Source organism: Anolis sagrei, chromosome 3, assembly GCF_037176765.1.
Source record: "Anolis sagrei isolate rAnoSag1 chromosome 3, rAnoSag1.mat, whole genome shotgun sequence".
NCBI classification, from domain to species: Eukaryota; Metazoa; Chordata; class Lepidosauria; order Squamata; family Dactyloidae; genus Anolis; species Anolis sagrei.
In genome coordinates, this window is record NC_090023.1 from 104,245,114 (window position 1) to 104,265,743 (window position 20,630).

General features: G+C 41.6%; 1 protein-coding gene across 1 annotated transcript in view; it reads left to right on the forward strand.

Moving 5' to 3' along the window:
- The first annotated feature begins 8,046 nt into the window (after positions 1 to 8,046).
- The window catches only part of SLC9A2 (solute carrier family 9 member A2), a 40,541-nt gene continuing 27,957 nt past the window's right edge, over positions 8,047 to 20,630 (forward strand). Inside the window, exons 1-2 of the mRNA XM_060769731.2 lie at positions 8,047 to 8,400; positions 17,336 to 17,799. Coding sequence (XP_060625714.2) covers positions 8,154 to 8,400; positions 17,336 to 17,799 — 711 coding nt within the window. The 5' untranslated portion in view covers positions 8,047 to 8,153. The remainder of the gene's footprint in view (positions 8,401 to 17,335; positions 17,800 to 20,630) is intronic.

Genomic DNA, 20,630 nt, shown 5'->3' on the forward strand with positions numbered 1-20,630 from the left:
TCAGATTACTGTGGCTTAAAAGGCCATTAAATAAATATTGTGTAGATATGTTGTGATCTCCATCTTTGTATATATATATTGATAAATTATCTGTGCAGTCATTCTCTGATATTGTGATGGTCCAAAATAGAAGCATACAACAGGTCCATTTGGGCATAATATTTTTGTCTTCAAAGAGAAAAAGAATAAGAAACCACCTTGAATCTCTCCCCCCCCCCCACCCCAAGGTGGGAAAGACGGTATATAAATAAAGTAAATAAATAATAGATTCCCAATTATTCTTGTGACCAAGAAAACATATAGTTTTAGTATGTTAGTATTTTCAGGAAGTAAATTCTTAGGTACATTTTCTGTTCCTTGGAACAGAAAATGTTCCAAGGAACATTTATTTTCCATAGAAGGTCACCACATGTTTTTATATCCCACTACATGACTTATCATTGAAATATAGTTCTGTCCACTTATGAATGTGTTGTGATATTGAGAGAAGGTGCTAATATGGTAATCTGCAATCTAAGCCAAAGTGGCACCACTGGACTAACACAGGAGAGATCCTCTCATCTGAGTGCAGTTAAAAAATTATTACATAATACAAAAAGCTCTTTAAAATAAAGCAGATGTGGGTGACTGAAACCCTTCACATTTGTTTGGCTTACAATCTTTACTAGCATAGGTAATGTTGAATGAAATTTGTGCTCCAAAAAACATTTAAAGGGCCAAAGTTTTCAATAGTTGAAAGAAATCATAGCATATTCCAAAGAGACATTTGGGGGCCTGGAGAACAGAAGGCAACATGCAGGCCCGTAGCCAGGATTTCATTTTTTTTTTGGGGGGGGGGGAGCTGAATTTTTTTCAGGGGGGTTTCGGGGGGGGGCTGAGTTTCGGGGGGGGCTGAGTCTGAGTGAAAGAGGGTCTGGCCTAGCAAACTTCTTGTATCATTACCCCAATACCCCCATGCATATGGGATATATTGAGTATGGTGATCAGATCATGAAATGAATAAACATAACAGTTTAAATAATGCACCAGTAAGGGTTTTTCGCGAACCACCATGAGAATTTCGGGGGGGGGGGGGCTGAAGCCCCTCAAGCCCCCCCCCCCCCCTATATGCCTGGGATATACCCCTTTGATCCTGAAAACCCTAGAATGAGACCATCCAAAATGAAACCACAGATAGTGCCAGAATATGAAACTCCCAGGTCAGATCACAGAAATAATAGAGTTGGAGGAGACCATACAGGCCATCTAGTCCAACCCCCTGCCATGCAGGAAAAGCACAATCAAAGCACCCTTCAATAAGCTGCTTGGGCCTCACTTATTGCCATGTGTCCCATGTAGGAAGAAAGGTGTGATATGTATATAATATAAATAAAATAAGAACATAAAATACCTTATAGAATTACTCTGAGATTAGAAAAAAACCCCAAGAACTGTATATGTCCCCTTCCTCCATACTGTAAAGGCAGGATATAATCGTAACCCCCCCCCCCCCCCCCCCCCCGCAAAATGGCCCACCAATGGCACTTTCATGGATAACATAGATGAGGGTTTGGCTTTTGAGATAGTGCCCAGTCAGAAACAGCAACTCCCTCAACAACATCCAGAAGCAACAACTACTCAGCCTGCTGACCAAATTCAAGAGGCATCTGTGGAGCAGGCTGAGGAAGAGTTAATGGTACCTTAGCAGAAAATAGAAAAGTCCTAGCTGAGGCATTCAGCTAGACTCACGGAGAAGATGGCCAGCAACTGGGATCAGCTGTGAAAGCAGCATTTAAGGGTCTACAGTGTGCTACCCGATTGTTGGCTGCAACGTTTGAAACCAAGCCTTGGAGCTTGTGCTCTAGAGACCTGTGAATGCTGTTGGAACTTTGGACTGCTTTGTGATTTCAGTGTTGGATTCATGGACACATTTTTGTCATTTGGAAGTTTGGTAATTGAATTGACTCAAGACTGTTATCTGACTCCTCTTCTACTTTTTCCTTTGAAATTTGTTGTTACTGAGAACTAATTGGCTGACCTAGGATTATATGATTACTGGTGATTCTAGAGTGAAGTATCTTTCTGTGGTGGTGGAATTGCATATTCCTGAGGCAAGAGGCCATGCTGCTGGTAGTAGTGCTCCTGGTAAGGTCTCCCAAGTCAAACAGACTTTTGCTGAGGAGCCAGGCTAAATGTGCTAAACAGCTATTGGTCAGAAGCTGTACTGGAGGGAGGGGGATTACATTGGTGGTGAATCTCTCAGGAACAATGGTAGTGCCACTATAGATACCACTTATTAGGACAGAACAGAAGGCAACATGATATACCCATTTTATCTTGAAAACTCTAGAATGAGACCACCCAAAATGAAACCACAGATAATGCCAGAATTTGAAACTTTCAGGTCGGATCATAGAATAATAAAAGTTGGAGAAGACCACATGAGCCATAGTCCAACCCCCTGCTGTGCAGGAAAAGCACAATCAACACACCCTTCAATAAGCTACTGGAGCAGAGTAAAGGACAACTTCAAGTCGAGCTTTGGTAAAGGTACAAACTTTATACATTTCCCAAAAATCAATGGATTGGTGAAATATTCTGAAACTTGGCAGGCTTACAGTTGTAAATATAGCCTACAAGAGAGGCAAGTGTAATCATGAGAGGCCTAAAACGACCAAGACACAAGCCTAAAGAGTCTAAAGTTTCCCCATTTGCACCAATGGAATGAATCTTACCGAACTGAAAATGGCACCCACCTCCTGATTGTGGGAGTTTCCCAATAAACAAAATTGGGGGGGGGGGGGAGCTGAAAACTGGACTAAAAGCAGCACTTTTTTGCCAAGTCGCACATCCTTAAAAACTATTTCAAATCCTTTGAAATGTGGTTCTAGGAAAGAGTTTTATGAAAATTCTGTACTATCAGCTAAAATGTCTCAACTGAGGCTATTGTACTTTTATTTTATCATAAAATAAAATAAAATGACATGATTCATTAGAAAAGACAACAGTACTTGGGAAGGCCAAAAGCAATAGCATAAGAAGAAGGCATCACTGTAACTGTTATTGCTCAATGTTATGGAACCCTGGGAGTTGTATTTTGGTGAGACACCAGCACACTTTGGTAGAGAATTGTAAAAGCACATTATAAAACTACAACTCTCATGATTCCATAGTACTGAAATGTAGCAGTTAAAGTGGAGTCAAACTGCATTAATTGTACAGTGTAGATGCATCCTTGGAGGTCTCTAATTCATGGGGTCATCATTAGTCAAAGTTGATTTGACAGCTGTTCAAAACAAAAACAAAAGTGGACATTTGACACTTCATTTGTTAACTGTTATCAAGTCAGAGCCCCCGGTGGCGCAGTGGGTTAAACCCCTGTGCCGGCAGGACTGAAGACCGACAGGTCGCAGGTTCGAATCTGGGGAGAGGTGGATGAGCTCCCTCTATCGACTCCAGCTCCTCATGCGGGGACATGAGAGAAGCCTCCCACAAGGATGATAAAAACATCAAATCATCTGGGCGTCCCCTGGGCAACGTCCTTTCAGACGGCCAATTCTCTCACACCAGAAGCGACTCGCAGTTTCTCAAGTCGCTCCTGACACAACCAACTGTTATCAAGTCAACTTTGAGTTTTGTCAAACTTATGAATGAGATATCTTCAAGTCACCCTATAATCAACATGGACTTGCAAACTGAGAGCTGGGTCTTCCTTGACTAAATTCATTCACTTGCAGTGCAATTTAGTACCCCTCAAAAGCTTTTCTAAAATCTATAAAGCACAGGCTGATATTGTTCTAATTTTTTTTTGCTGTCTTCCACTATTCTTCTCTTAGTATTTAGAAAATCGATACAGTATTCATACAATATTCAATAATTCCTCTAGCCATACAAGAAATACTGTAAGCTGACAAAGTATTATTAGCATGAGCATGTTGCAAATAAGCCAATATAGAGTGCATTAAATTAGGGACCAGGGATGGGAACTGACATGGTACACAGAGTCAAAATAATAGAGGCCAACCTGGCTGGAATGGGAATGAGTAAGACTCATGCAGAAACCGAATTGGAGGAGGTGTGCTCAGGATCATAGAGGAAGAGAACTTTCAGATATTTATATTCAAGTAATAAAAGAGCCTTTAAATAGTCTGGCTCTAAGTGGCATAGAGTTTTAAAGATCATAGCTAGCATTTTGAATTGTGCTAGAAATGAACCAAAAAACCAGTGAAGCTGTTTCAACATAGGGGGGGCCAAAAGAGTCCTTGTATCAGATCTCAACGCTCTTGCTACAATAAAAGTTTGCAAAATGTTTGCAAAGGCAGCATCATATAAGATGTGTTACAGTAGTCCAAATAGGATGTAATATCACGATAACATTAATATGCTTTAAGCACATGTACAGTCCATTTCCATATTAGTGTGTTTGTGGTGACACACATCTTGATTATACCCCATTTGAACTATAACACATTCTACAAGGGGTTGCCTGTGGAAACTGTTTTAAAACTTCTGATGCATATGTTCAAAGCATGAGAGTCAGTATGGTGTAGTACACTACTACTCTGGAAACTAAGGTTCACATTTTTGCTTACCCATTGAAACATTGGATGGTGTAGAAAATCCTGTGATAGTGTTGCCTTAGGGTCAGCATAGGTAAGAAACTACTTGAAGGCACACTAACATCAACATGCTCAGAAGACAGATTGGATAAATTACTTTTGGGACTACTTTTCCTACAATGCCCCAGACACCTTAGGAATTCTATGTGTTACAGTAAATAAAGGTAATATTTGCAAGGTCACCGGCACTTTCTGTTTACTTCATCACAAGTGTCTAGGAAGGGATGGGACCGTCCATCTTGCTACCTAGGACAAAGGAAATTCGGTGACTGTTTCCGATCACATATCATACAGAGAACATAGGAAGGCCATGGGATCTTGAAACTGGTCCAATTGCTTACATTGGCACAAAGTTGTGGTTTGTTCTTGATTCCATGGAAGAATTCATAGCAATCCACGACTTTAATTAATGGAATTCAAGGCCATATTAAGCAGCCCTGGCTTACATTAACCTGGATTTGCTTAGTGTGTCGGTTAGCCACTACTGAGCTAATTCACTGGCCCTTCATGTTAAATGAACAGTGTAGATGTGCCCTATGTCACATCTTTCTTCTCAATTTCCTTTCAAGATACTGTTTAATCATGGCAGCCTCCAAGGTTATTGAGTGGCTGGTGGAGAGTTGTTGTTCAGATCAGAGAAGTGACCAGCTATGTTCTCAGAGACAGATGAAGACTGATGATGTCATCCATTGCGATCTCCTGGTGCCCTATGAAAGTGTCAGCAGATGTAAACATTTTGCATCTACGCTTTGAAATGTCACTAAAACAATGCTGGCCATTATTACCCCTTCACACCCATTACTTTTCAACAATCCTGAAGAGTTAATATTACTATACCAAATTTGCAGACAGAAACTGAGTCATGGCTTCTATTAGCAAACTCCCTTTGTACATTCTCTCTATAAAAACCTCCAGTTCATTCATTTGTAGGGCACAGTTTCAGTCAGAACATGAGATTCTATTACATTATTTGCCACTAGGCATGGCATGGATTAATGTTCTACTAAAACCATGTGCTGCTTCTTTGCATATTAGATTTAGGTTTGCATTTCAAATGTGTAAAGTTGGCTATATATTAGACTTAGGATAGCTTTCCATAAATTAATTTTCATGGCAATTTTCCCACTACATTCCAATACATGATTTTGAAAAATCAAAATGGAATGCCATAACAGGAACGTTAGCTGTCATAGAGTTGAGAAACTTTACACTGTTTTTTTCAATATTCCTTATGCTGAGGACATGAGAAGGTTGGAGTTGTAGTATCTAATTCTGCACCAACAGAAGACTCAAGGCATTGGGTCATGGCTATTATTGGAAGCAGAATTCTATTTATTCACAGAATCTCAGAGCTGGCAGGGCTAGGGCAGGAACACTATACCATGGTGAGTAAGTCATATAAATGCAGAGCTCTCTGGCCAGTGACATATTCCTCCCAAGGGAGTTGTTGCTGTTGAAACATTCAGGTGTTATATAGGAAATTACTGTCTACAATGTCAGATGAGACAAGTATGCTTTCCAATAAAGTGTGAATTGGTATTTTAATTCTATAGATACACATATTTAGTGTGCATCATGTGCCCTGCTCTTATGCCATTTGCCCCCCAAATGTAAATTTAGTTATTGGTTATAGTCGGGAAGCTCCCTTTCCAGGTAAAAATGGACTGTCCCAATTGGTTTAGTGTTCCTGTCTTCACCCTGCCAACTATAGGAAAGTTTTTCAACATTAGGACAGATAATATCTCAGTGGCATCAAGTCGTGTTATAGCATTTATTTTGTGGATATAAAAATCTACAAAGTGGCAATTATAGTAAGTTATCAGGATAGTTGAAAGTTAATGTACACAACCTAAACTGTTGGTGATTCGGTAGGTAACCTGGACCCGAACCATGTAGAGCTATAAAGGTCAAAACCAACACAATGTATTTTGCCTGGAAACTAATTGGCAGCCAGTGGAGTGACTTTAGGATAGGGGTAATATGTTAATGACTAGATCAGTGGTTCTCAACCTGGGGTCCCCAGATGCTTTTGGCCTTCAACTCCCAGAAATCCTAACAGCTGGTAAACTGGCTGGGATTTCTGGGAGTTGTAGGCCAAAAACATTTGGGGAACCCAGGTTGAGAACCACTAGCCTAGATGTTCCTGTAATCCAGTGGTTCCCAACCTTTTTTTTGACCAGGGACCACTCCCCAACATTAGCACCAAAAGGGTTACAAATCGGTTTTTGGTCAACTTTAGATTTTGTTTGGTTATTTGGGGTGCTGATTCAGAAAATTGCATTGGATAGAACACATAAGCTCTAGTTCTTGATTCAGAACATATGCCATCCATCTGCTCACCCACAGAAAAACATATTTAATAATTAAGAGCTGATGTGGTAGTAGTAATCTTTTGTGGGTAGTCAGCCTCTCCTCTCCTGACATCCCTGTTGCTTCGGCACTATAAGAGATTTTCGCGAGACCAGTCGCTCTCATGTGGTTTTGAGGCAGCAGTGTATTAATGATGAGGCCATGGACCACATTTTCATTCTTGTGGACCACTGGTTGGGAACCACTGCTGTAACCAAACCAGCTGCTGTGTTTTGAACCAGCTGGAGTTTCTGAACATGGCAGAAGTTCAACCTTGAGGTTACTAATGCATGCACAGACATAGTGCATGCACTAGTAACCTCAAGGTTGAACTTTTGCCATGCTCCAAATCTAGGAAGTATGGCAATAGATCCAACCTGAGGCATTACGTGGTCAGTGTAGACTTATAATCCAGTTAAGTGCAATTCAACTTCATGGTATGAGTGTATACCAGGCATGGGCAAAGTTGGGTCCTCCAGGTGTTTTGGATTTCAACTCCCACAATCCCTAAAAGCCTCTGGCCCTTTCCCTTTCCCCCCTCAGCGGCTTAAGGGAAAGGGGGAAAGGAAGGGGCCTGAGGCTGTTAGGAATTGTGGGAGTTGAAGTCCAAAACACCGAAGTTTGCCCATGCCTGGTCTACACTGACCAACCATGCAGCTCCAAGCTGTATTCTAGAGCAGTGTAGGTCCTGCCTGCGACTGCTGGGGCAGGTGGCTTTCCCGAGCGCGCGCCCCCCTCTGCGCTCCTGCCGCGTGCTGACCTTCAGCGGAGCCCGAGGCGCGTGAGGCAGCACCTGTCCGGGCTTCGGCTGCGGCGGGGCGGGGCTTGCTTATGAATCAGCTTTAGAGGAATAACTCCTGTTCTGTATTGTTCTGGCGGGGGGAAAGCGTGCTTGGGCGCCCTGGGGCGAGAGGTAGAGGCGCTGGCTTTGAGGAGAAGCCCCAGTTGGGAGCCGAGGGGAGGACGCCCTCAGCAGAGGAGGAGGAGGAGGAGGAGGAGGAGGAGGAGGAGAAGCGCAGCAGGTGCCGGGCCCTGCCCTCTTCTTCTTCTTCCTCCTCCTCCTCCTCCTCCTCCGCGTGACGCCTGTCTCCCTCTGCCGGCCAGCAGTGCCACCCCAGCGCCGGCCCCGACCATGCTGGAGCACAGCCCGGCCGCTCTTTGAGGAGGAGGAGGAGGAGAGGCAGCGGCAGCGGCAGCGAGGGGGCGATGGGTCCCTGGGCGCTCCTGCTAGCCGGGCTCCTGCAGCCCTGCGCCGTGGCCGCTCTCTCGGGGAACAGCCTGCCGCCCGAGGCCAGGATGGGCGCCAGCGTCGGCCCTGCAGAGACCCCGCCGGCGCCCAGCGCCACCCCCGTCGAGGAGACCCGGCTCCAGGTCTTCACCCTGGATTACCCCCACGTCCAGGTGCCTTTCGAGATCACCCTCTGGATCCTGCTGGCTTCTTTGGCCAAGATCGGTAAGGAGAGGGCAGGCAGGGAGGCAGGGAGGGAGGGAGGGGTCGTCCCGGGGCGGGGAAAGGGCACAGGTGAGCGCCGCAGGTAGGGAGATGCCCGGCTTTGGCGCTCCATAGAGTTTGGGCATCCTTTCTCATCTGGTCCAACCAACACAGCCATTGCTGGAGGATTACACTATGGGTTGCTGTGAGTTTTCCTGCTATGTAACACAGTGGTTCCCAACCTTTTTTCTTTTTTTCTTTTTTTTTGACCAGGGACCACTCTCCAACATTAGTACCAAAAGGGTTACAAAACAGTTTTTCATCAACTTTAGATTCAGTTTGGTTATTTGGGTTGCTGATTCAGAAAATTGCATTGGATAGACCACATCAGCTCTAGTTTCTGATACAGAACTTATACCATCCAGTAGTCACCATCTGCTTGCCCACAGAAAACCATATTTAATATCTGATGTGGTAGTAGTAACCTTTTGTGGGTAGTCAGCCTCTCCCCTCCTGACATTCCCATTTTTTTTTGTGTGTGTGTGTCAGGAGAGACTTGAGAAACTGCAAGTCGCTTCTGGTGTGAGAGAATTGGCCATCCGCAAGGACGTTGCCCAGGGGACGCCCGGATGATTTTGAGGTTTTATCATCCTTGTGGGAGGCTTCTCTCATGTCCCCGCATGAGGAGCTGGAGCTGGTAGAGGGAGCTCATCTGCCTCTCCCCGGATTCAAACCTGCGACCTGTTGGTCTTCAGTCTTGCCGGCACAGAGGTTTAACCCACTGCACCACTCTGCTTTGGCACTATAAAGAGGGTTTTGTGAGACCTGTCGCTCCAATTGCTATGTGATTTTGAGGCAACAGTGTAGTAATGGTGAGGCCGCTGACCATATTTTTGTTTTGACTTTTGTGGACCACTGGTGGTCCATCAACTACTGATGTAACACAACTTTTGTTCCTGGGTTATGTCATTTCCTGATTGCTTCTATCATAAAACATGTGAAATATTTATAACACTACCAAAACTTTGTTTTTGCGGGACATCCTGCAGCATACTCTGCTATAGTTTTCAGTGAATACCTCAATTCAACATAGTTTGTGGCAGCCCACAAAACAAAGTTTCTGGAGTACAAAAATGATGTTCAAAGCAAGTGCTGTACAGTTAAACAAGAAATAACACTTTCAGACCAGGAACAGAATTGTTTTCAATTTTTGTTACATAGTGTTATGGGTGTTGTAGTCCTTCACACCTGGAATGCCAGGAGTTCCTTCTTCCCCCTCTTGCCTGTATCAAGTTGTATTTCTGAGCCCTGGAACATCCTTGTTTTCCTAGCGAGTATCCGGAATGGTCAGATTCCTGGAGCTTCCCTTCAGAAACTGACAAATCAGAAGAAAAATCCCAGGCTATTCCAATCTAAACCTTTCACCAGTTTGGCTGATAAAGATTTCTCTGACAATTTGTTTCTCATAAAACAACCGGGGCGGATGATTCCTATCACAAAGGAAGCACCAAAGAAGCACTGATCTCTTGCTTTTGTGACCAGAGGAACATCTCCAGATAATGATCGGGCGTTGGAGGATTCTTGCATAATAATATCTTTCTGATGTGCAACCTGATGCCTTTTAGGCGGTTTTTAAAAATCTTTTGTCCACTTAGAAAACAAAACAACTGTAAAATGAGAAGTTGTGATGGGGAGAGCGTGGAGACATATATGCTGTATCTCAGACACTTCATTTTTTAATATAGACATACTTCTGTTAACAAAGGATGGATCTGTAATGGAGTTTGACACCACTTTAAATGACTGTGCCTCAATGCTATAAAATCATGGGATGTGTATTTTGGTGAAGCACCAGTAGTATTTGGCAGAAAAGTCTGGAGAACTTGTAAAACTACAATTCCCATGATCAAACTGCATTAGTTCTACAGTGCACACCCCCCACCCTTTGCCTCTGAGAAAGAAGCTTATTACAACATCTTTTTTCACTTCATTAGTCTTCACCACTTTTTCTTCCTGTAGCATCACTATAGCTATGTTCAGTGGTGGTCAGTGTGGGTATTTGAGCTATTGGATTATTTTTTTTCATGTCATGAGCAACTTGAGAAACTGCAAGTTACTTCTGTTGTGAGAGAATTGGCCATCTGCAAGGACATTGCCCGGATGTTTTACCATCCTGTGGGAGGCTTCTCTCATGTCCCCGCATGGGAAGCTGGAGCTGACAGATGGGAGCTTCCACTCCCCAGATTTGAACAGCAAACCAGTCTCAGGTTTATTCCATCATGGCCATAAGGAGATGGATCAGCTGTACTGCACACGCAGGTCACAGTACTTGAAAAGGCTGCCGTGCCCCCACACCCCTTAACCACACAACATATAGGTTTTTCTTATCTATCATGATTCTACGGCACATGTTTTCAGGGGCAAATTTCAGCCAAATATCTGTTTCCACTCATGTCCCAGCCCAAGCCTCAGCCCATGTTCAGCAAGCCCTACCTTCAAGACTAGCTTATCTATTGCAGAACACACAATTTTTGGAGCATTTCCACCCTGCTGTTGACATGTTGCTCCTTCTCTGCAGGGAGGGGTACCTTCTTCCCATTTTGTTACCAAAGCAAATTTACTACAGGCTTCAGCCTCCTTAGTTCAACACTCAAACCACTACACTATGCTGGATCTCAAAAAGCACTTATTTGGAGATAATCTGATTTAATCCATGAGATGATATGATGAAATATGTGATACTTATTCTAGTTTTCTGTTACTATATGTATATGTGTACAAACAGGTACTAAATCATTTTAGATGATACTGTTTATGTGTATTTTCTGGTTTTTATGCCAATAAAGTTTAGAAAAACTGACAAGTTGTGGACCCTTTTTTGTGGTGTCACAGAGTTTTGAAATTCTCTCCCTAAAGGAAATCTTCCTGTTATGGCCCATGAGGTCTCTTCCAACTCTTTGATTCTATGATTCTATGTGGAATATGTAATATTGTGCTCTTTCTCTTTTAATTAACCTGAGGTTTTCTACACCCACACTCTTCACTCCACAGCAATTATCTTGGATCATTTTGTTGATTTATTTTCTAATAGTTGCTTATTAGTTTTACATTTTCTATTATTTTATTTTTATAGTGAGGGAAATCATATTACACTTTCAGAACAATTAATCCCTATCATCTATCTATCTATCTATCTATCTATCTATCTATCTATCTATCTATCTATTATATCTATCTATCTAATATAAAAGGCAATGTTTGTATGGATGTTTGTAGGCAACGTATTTCCAAGACTGCTCCAACTTTCCACTGATGACAGATCAGGACCAAACTTGGCACATAAGAGCCAACATACTGGAGGGATCTGGTGGGGATTGAATATAGAATTTGGACTTATAGTTCACTCACATCCAGAGAGTCACTTCTGGTCGCTTCTGGAGCGAGAGAATCAGCCGTCTACGAAGATGTTGCCCAGGGGACACCCGGATGTCTTGCAATCCTGTGAGGAGGCTTCTCTCATGTCCCCCTCAATCAATGGTTGATACCAAATGAGAGACTCCCCCCTGGGCACACTGAAGACTGGGCAACTTGGAAGGCGCTGAACAGACTGCGCTCTGGCACCACGAGATGCAGAGCCAACCTCAAGAAATGGGACCACAAAGTGGAATCCACGACATGCAAGTGTGGAGAAGAGCACTACAGACCACCTGCTGAAATGCAACCTGAGCCCTACCACATGCACAATGGAGGACCTCCTTGCGGCAACACCAGAAGCACTCCAAATGGCCAGCTACTGGTCAAAGGACATTTAATCAACTACCAAGCTTGCAAATTCTGTTTTTTGTCTGTTTGTTTGTTTTTGTTAAAAATGTAATACAAATGTCTGGCTGCTGATGACATGATAAATAAAATAAATAAATAAATCCAGAGGGTATTCTGAAACCAACCCACAATGGATCTGGACTAAACTTGGCACGCATACTCGACATGCCCAACTTTGAATAGTGGTGAGGAAGATAACCCAACATGACGGGATTTGTAGTTCATCCTGCATATAGGGAGTACTGTGAACCCCACCAATGACGCATCTGGACCAAAGATGGCATACAGACCCAATGTGACCAACAAAAACTGGAGGGGTTTGGGGGGATTGACCTATAATAATGGAAGTTGTAGTTCACCCTGTACCCAGAGAGCACTGTGAACCCCACCATTAACGGATCTGACCAAACCTGGCACACAGAACCCCGATGACCAACAGAACATGCTGGAGGGGTTGGGGGGGGGGGTACTGAGTCACCATGGTGGGAGTTGTAGTTCACCCTGCATCTAGAAAGCACTATGGACCCCACCGATGATGGATCTGGACTAAACTTAGCACACAGACCCCCATTCATGAGCAACATAAAATACTGAAAGGGTTTGGAGAGACTTACCATGCTAGTAGTTGTAGTTCACCCTGCAGTAAGAGAGCACTCTGAACCCCACCAATGATGGATCTGGACCACACTTGGCACACAGAACCTTCCTAACTAATAGAAAATATTGGAGGGGGTTGGGGGGGTGTGACCCACCAATGTGGGAGCTGTAGTTTACCCTGCATCCAGAGAGCACTGTGAACCCAAATGGTGACAGATCTAGACAAATATGGCCACACATATCCAACATGGCCAACTTTGAATACTGGTGGAGTTTGAGAAGATTGACATTGAATTTGGGGGGTTGTAGTTCACCTACACCCAGAGAGCACTATGAACCCAAACAATGACGAATCTGGACCAAACTTGGCACTCATACCCATCATGGCCAACTTTCAATACTCATGGGATTTGGTGGAAACTGACTTTCAATTTAGGGCGTTATTGTTCACTCTCATTCAAAGAGTGCTGTAAATCCAAACAATGATGAATCTGGACCAAACTTTGCACACAGACCCAACATGCCCAACTTTGAATATGAGTAGAGTTGGAACAATGACAGATTATGATTGGGGTTTAGCCATATTATTATGCATTTTCTAATGGGTCCATTCAATAAATCCAAAAGCCAACAATGAATACTTTTTATGTTTATCTTGATAAAAGATCTAACCCAGGCATCACCAGGTACCTAAGCTAGTATTAAGTAAAAACATGATGGATGTGGCTGCATACCCAGCAGAAAAAGCAAATTCTCCAATATTAGTTTTAAATAAAGTAATCAAGGATATTCTTGCTTATATGAAACTATAGCAGTTGATTCACCAATGGCAGCCACAATCAAGAGAATTGTGAGGGTTTTTTTTTGTTTTTGCTTTAATAAAGGGACTAGATTACTGGATGTGGAAGATACAGGCTCTCGAATGACGTTTTCCAGTCCCTAATATTGTAGTTTTACATAGGTCTACTCAGAACTCAGTGTAGTTTACTCTGAGATAACTGCATGTATGGATCCTGTTTATATGGTAGAGTTGGTTATTTCTACTATTGTGAGGATATGTGTGGTCACTCCTAGAGTGCAATTTTTGTATCACTTTACCCTTTTATTATACACTTTAGACACTGCAAACCAATACATTAGTGAAACAATTGAGACTGTACTGATTTGGCCCAGTAGTATAATTGAGGCAGGAATCACAGGCTCCACATATGAGGATTTTTTTATTAGGCAGGACAATGTTATTATTTACTCTCAAATTTCTCTGTTTCCTTCCTCTCAAAAGTGGATGGGCAGGGGAATTTATTTTATCACAGATTATATATTAGCCTGTCATTATTGAAGAAGCCAATACTTTGAGGTCGATTGGTCTTGCAAGAGCAATTAACTTCTGTTCACTTTGCAAAAAGTCCTGTTCCTGGTTGAGATGACAATATAGATCAGAAATGATGTTGATCAAAACAGCTGACATGGATCAAAAGAACTGATATAGATTAAAACTGTCTCAATTTTTGGTCAATCCTGTGGTAGCGGTGGTAATAGTGACTGTCATTATCAGAGCTTGCACTTGAAAATGTATCATGTTAACCACAACTCAGGAGAGGCAAAAAGAAATACTTCTTTACCAGTACTTAAACTGTTCCATTTCCTTCATCGGTCTAATGGTTTTGAAGAGATATTAGGCAAAATTATGATCAATTTTTCTTGATTGGTTTCCAGTAAATCCTGCATTAGTATTCCCTGCATGATTTGAAATTTTATTAATAAAGAAATGCTTTGAAAAACATTGAAAAATGTGTTTTCATATTTTTCACATAATTAACTTGAACATAAAGGTATCTTTAAATGAGCAGATTTTCTCTTCACAAGAACAGTAGAGGGAGATTGCCTCAGTTACAGCCACAAAGGGTTTATGACCACTGGTTAGTCATCCCCCTTGCTTCCCAGTTTCAGCTCTCTTGACCCACAGTTTTTGTACTATCTTCTGTACTAAAGACCTATTCATCTGTATTTTACAGCTTACAGTAATAGTATACTCTACCGAATGAGTGATATACTCGATGTATGCATTATACTATTCACCGTAAGCTATAAAAGTTCAGGAAAATAGCAATAAAAAAAATTCACAAGACAATTATGTTTGTCAGCTTTCTATTCATATATAAGAAAATATGTCCATGATCCCATGGCATCTAGGGAGGCGGTCATAAAATTATAGCTTTTGAGAAAAGTCACTCAATGCAATAAAAAGTTTCATATTATGATGTACACCCGAACATTGCAACACTTTCTGTAGTAGGTAGCTATATTTTGAGTGCTTCACTACATGTTAAATATGAACTGGATCTTTTGATGTGTAACTTAATGTCCAGGATGAACCGTTTCAACTCAGTAAAATACAAATAAAGGGAGTCTGCAACCCAACAAAACTGAAATTAAAGACAATCCATTTCCCATTGTGCAGTGGATTCTCAGTTATGTTTAGCTTCCCAACAGAGCAGGGTTGTCATTGTATCCCTGCCTCGTTGTGGTTGTGCTCCATTAAATACAGAATGTTTGACACCCAGGTAGACAGGCAGCCCCGATGAATCTAAAATGTTTGTGAATCAGCCTTCCTTTGTTTCATTAGAACACAAGAAATGACAAGGATTCAGAGTTTTTAAACCTGTATTATGGCTTTCATAGTTTTCTCAAATGAGTTTGGATTTTAGCATTTGAGAATCTGTGTCAAATGGACATTAGTCTCCAATCCATACTTCTTCCTTCGTGATAATGAGGAGTGGTGGCCTTTTTATCTTCCATTACTTGGCCTGGAGCCACATAATTGTTAAAGAAGATATGTATATTGTTGATAGAGCAATAAAAAATCACAGTGTCTTATCATTGGATGGATTAATGGAAGGAAATACATCAATGATGGTTTCTTTCTATTTGCTGACATGGCTGGGATCTAGCAGAATATCTTTCTGGAAAAAGGAAGAACCTGATTTTGCCTGCTATTTTTTTCTGCTTTGCCCCTCAAACACTATTTCTAAATATTGCCCATTGCTTCTAAGGTTTTTTTTGTGGGGGGGGGGGGGGCACAGGAAATAAGAGTAAGGTTCCATAAATGTAACCTCATTACCCCATATCATGAACTAGTGGCTATCTTGGAGAGGCTTGTTGGGAGTTGCAGTCCTACAACACCTGGATAACCAAATGTTTTTCATTTAGAGGTCAACAATCAGTCAACATAAACAGGCATATGAAGCACTGCTAGATACATCTATGCAGATGACACTACTTTGATGGCTGAAAGCGAGGAGGAGCTGAGGATCCTTCTAATCAAGGTGAAAGAAGAAAGCGCAAAAGCTGGGTTGCAGTTAAACATAAAAAAACCCCAAGATTATGGCAACAAGAATGATTGACAACTGGGAAATAGAGGGAGAAAATGTGGAGGCCATGACAGACTTTGTATTTCTAGGTGCAAAGATTACTGCAGACGCAGGCTGCAGCCAGGAAATCAGGAGACGTTTAATTATTGGGAGGAGAACAATGAACAATCTTGATAAAATAGTGAAGATTAGAGACATCACAAAGATCCGCATAGTTAAAGCAATGGTATTCCCCATAGTCACCTATGGATGTGAGAGCTGGACCATAGGGAAGGCTGAGTGAAGGAAGATAGATGCTTTTGAACTGTGGTGTTGAAGGAAAGTTCTGAGAGTGCCTTGGACAGCGAGAAGATCCAACCAGTCCATACTTCAAGAAATAAAGCCTGACTGCTCATTGGAGGGAAGAATAGTAGAGGCCAAGATGAAGTACTTTGGCCACATCATGAGAAGAAAGGAAAGCTTAGAGAAGACAATGATGCTGGGGAAAATGGAAGGAAAAAGGAAGAGGGGCTGATCAAGATGGATGGATGGTATCCTTGAAGTGACTGACCTGGATTGACCTTGAAGGAGCTGGGGGTGATGATGACCAACAGGGAGCTCTGGCGTGGACTGGTCCATGAAGTCACAAAGAGTCAGAAACGACTGAATGAATGAACAACAACAACAATGCCAGTATTATCTCATGATGAAAACGTATAGCACTGCCTAGTGCCTATACAATGGGGGAATTATACATCCCTGAGCTACAGATTATATTAGGAGCCAAGAGTATTTTTGTGGCCCTCAGGATGTCAGACTACCATTTCCAATAGCCCTCACTACTGGCTATGCAGGTTAGGACTGGTAGAAGTTGCAGATTTCTGGAAAGCCGTGATTTCCCGCCTCTGACTTATTTTACAGACCATTTAAATTTTATAACCCTTTTTGTTTAGTTGGCACAACCTTGTTCACTTCTGCATATTTGAGTGTATCTGGATTTTTTTGTTACTTTGTGACTATTGTTTGATTATTTATATATTGGTGCCTCAAATAACTGGAATGTAGCAGGAAACTTGGGAAAAAAGATAAGTATATAAATATACAATTTCACAGAGAATAGCAGAATATTAGTTTATATGTGCACAAACTAACCATCTCTCTTTCTTTCTGGCCTTTCCTTCTTGAAGGTTTTCATCTCTATCACAAGTTGCCCCATGTAGTGCCTGAGAGCTGCCTCCTTATTCTGGTTGGATTAATTCTAGGAGGGATTATGTTTGGAGTACAAGAAACATCTCCCCCTGTGATGAAAAGTGATGTCTTCTTCTTGTATCTTCTTCCTCCAATTGTCCTTGATGCTGGCTATTTTATGCCAACACGCCTCTTCTTTGAGAACTTTGGTACTATTTTCTGGTATGCAGTTGTGGGAACTCTCTGGAATTCCTTTGGAATTGGCATTTCACTCTTTGCCATTTGCCAGGTTGATGCCTTTGGCCTGACTGACATCACCCTGCTGCAAAGCCTCCTCTTTGGCAGCTTGATTTCAGCTGTGGATCCTGTAGCAGTGTTGGCTGTTTTTGAAAACATTCATGTCAATGAGCAATTGTACATCCTAGTTTTTGGGGAGTCACTCTTGAATGATGCTGTAACAGTGGTAAGTTGCTTTTGATATCTATATATCTATATCAATATCTATATCACTTTAAGCTATTGTAGTCTGAATTTTATTGTTAGTCCTAACTAGAGTGGACCCAATCAGATTAAATTGAGTTGACTTACTATTGGATCATTGGTTCACTAGTTCTGTTTTAGTTGGGTTTAACCTGTTACTTCTAACTTGTCATTTTATTTTCAGCCGTAAAAGACATAGAGCAGAAATATTATTGTGTTTAAGAACAATGCCTGTCCTTGCCTAATCTAATTGAAGGATAAATATTGGCAATACACTGTAATGGTTTCATTACTGGATTTTTTCATGCCTTATATATTTTATGTATTTCTCTTATTTAATTTCATTTACATCCTGCCTTTCTCCCACTATGGGACCCACAGTGGTGTGCAACATCTTAAAAACACAATACAATTAACAAACTCTTAATATTAAACGATGACTGAAAAATACATTAAAACATTGAAAGATATTTAAAGCATGCTAAAATCAAAATACTATAGATCTGCTATCTGCTACCACCAAATGGCTCTTTATATAAAAGCATCTTTTCCTGCCAGCAGAAAGAGCAAGGGAGGAGGCAGCTTGGCCTCTTATGGGAACAGCCACCACAAAAAGCAAAAATATTAACATGTGGGGGAGTGATTCTTGGCATTATCTGACTTTGGGATAAGTACACAGAGCATGGAGAGCATATGAATATTGCATTCAGATATTTCATGCGGCAGTGGCTCAATGTGGATACTTACCTGCTTATAAGCACTTTGAGGTTATTCCTTTATGTAACTGATCCTGCATCCCTGAGATGGGAAAATAGTTAATCATTAACTGGATTTGTTTTAAAAGATGACAGACTTCATTTACCCAAGCAATCAATTTCCATAAGTGACAATGATCACACAAGGAACGTTATTAGACTTTGCCCTTCACTTAGTTTTCTTTTGAAAAATCCCTTTTGTATCCATCACTTTCTTCTATACTGTTATAACAATTATTGTATAAAAAGTACAATGAATTCCACTCCTCAAACAAAATTGTATTTTTCTTCTTTAATGCATAGTATTTATCTTGTGTGGACCCAAACTATTGTAATAACGAAGTCATATGGTTTCTCAGTACATATGTACCAGTAAAAAACCTTCAAACGACATCCACTCAGACTGGCTCTTTGAGAAGAAAAAAACAAATCTCAAATTAGATACATAATGTGCAGGTATATATTTTTGTCTTCTTTAGTGAATTGTTGGTTTGTGTTCATGACGAGAAGCATTACTGGGATGAAATTCATGAAATTGGGAAGCAAACCCTTTCCTGTTTTGGCACCAATGAAAACATTTGACAAACCCTGGTTTGTGGCGAATTCATTTGATAGTGGGTTTATTCTGTGCCTTCTTAGAAGGCACAGGACAAACCTACTACTTCTGGTGTGTGGACTGCAGTCCAGACAGTATTCCCACAGTTTTCCAGGCTAAATTAGCCTGGAAAACTGTGAGAATACCAAACACCCTCTCCAGAAGACCCCCAAAAGTCCTTTAAAAACAAAAGTACTTACCCGGCTGTCAGAGCTCTTTTGTTGCGTAGAAATGATGCGCCAGGAGGAAAGGGGGGGGGGGGGAGGAAAACCACTCCTGCCTTTTCTCCTGGCATGTTATTTCTATGTGCCAGGAGAGCTTCGGCAGCTCTCTAATGGAGGCTGGGTAAGTACTTTCGTTTTTTAAAGGGTGTTTTGGGGCTTTTGAGGAGGAGGTTAGAGTCTCCAGGTGTTCTCCTGGGAACTTCCAGGAGAACATCTTGACACCCACCCCAGAAAGCATGCGTTTTCTGGGGTGTGTGTAGATGGGCCCCCAGGAACATCCATGTTTTTAAATGCAGATACTCCTAGGATAACAGCCTGTCTGGAACCACCCTGAGGCCCTTCCACACATCTGAATAAAATCCCACATTATCGACTTTGGAATATATGGCAGTGTGGACTTAGATAACCCAGTTCAAAACAGATATTGCAAAGTTTTCTGCCTTGATATTCTGGGTTATATGGCTGTGTGGAAGGGCCCTGAGTCTAACATCATCAGGAGGATCGCATGATTCCCCAGACTTGCTTTATAAGTTTTCAGATCAATAAATCTTACTGTAGTGAATAATCAATGCTTAAGGAATAAATCACTGTGTCTTCAACTACTCTGAAGACTTGGGGGAAGTCTCCAGGCCCATTCACACAGCCTTATAACTCATAATATCAAGGCAGAATAACCCGCAATATCTGCTTTGAACTGGGTTATCTGAGTTTACACTGCCCTATATCCCAGTTCAAATCAGATATCGTGGGATTTTATTTAGCTGTGTGGAAGGGGCCGCCATGGTCCCAACACCAGAAAATTTCTCAATCTTGTCATAGGATCCGGGACCATCTTTGTGTTTCTTTTTAACCTGGGGTCTAGATGAATTAATAGGCTTACTTGGAGTTTAATTGCATTAACCTGTGTGCATCATATGGATGCAACAGGCTAATGTGATTCCTAGACTGCATTATATGCCAGTGTAGATGGAGACCCTGTGTCTAATAATATCTAGAGGACCATATGATTCCCCATACTTGCCTTCTAAATTTTCAGATCATTAAAACTTAAGAGCCAATGCTTAAGGAAGGTTTGTCTTCATGGTAAGATGAGTTTTCCCCAATTGTAATGTTCTGCTTTTTTTTAAAAAAAATGAAAAGGTCTAAAAATCTTATATGACGGTAACCCGATAATATATTCAATCTAATAATAGTGTATACTAGCAGATGTTACCAGCCATGCTTTGGAGGCTTATGAAAT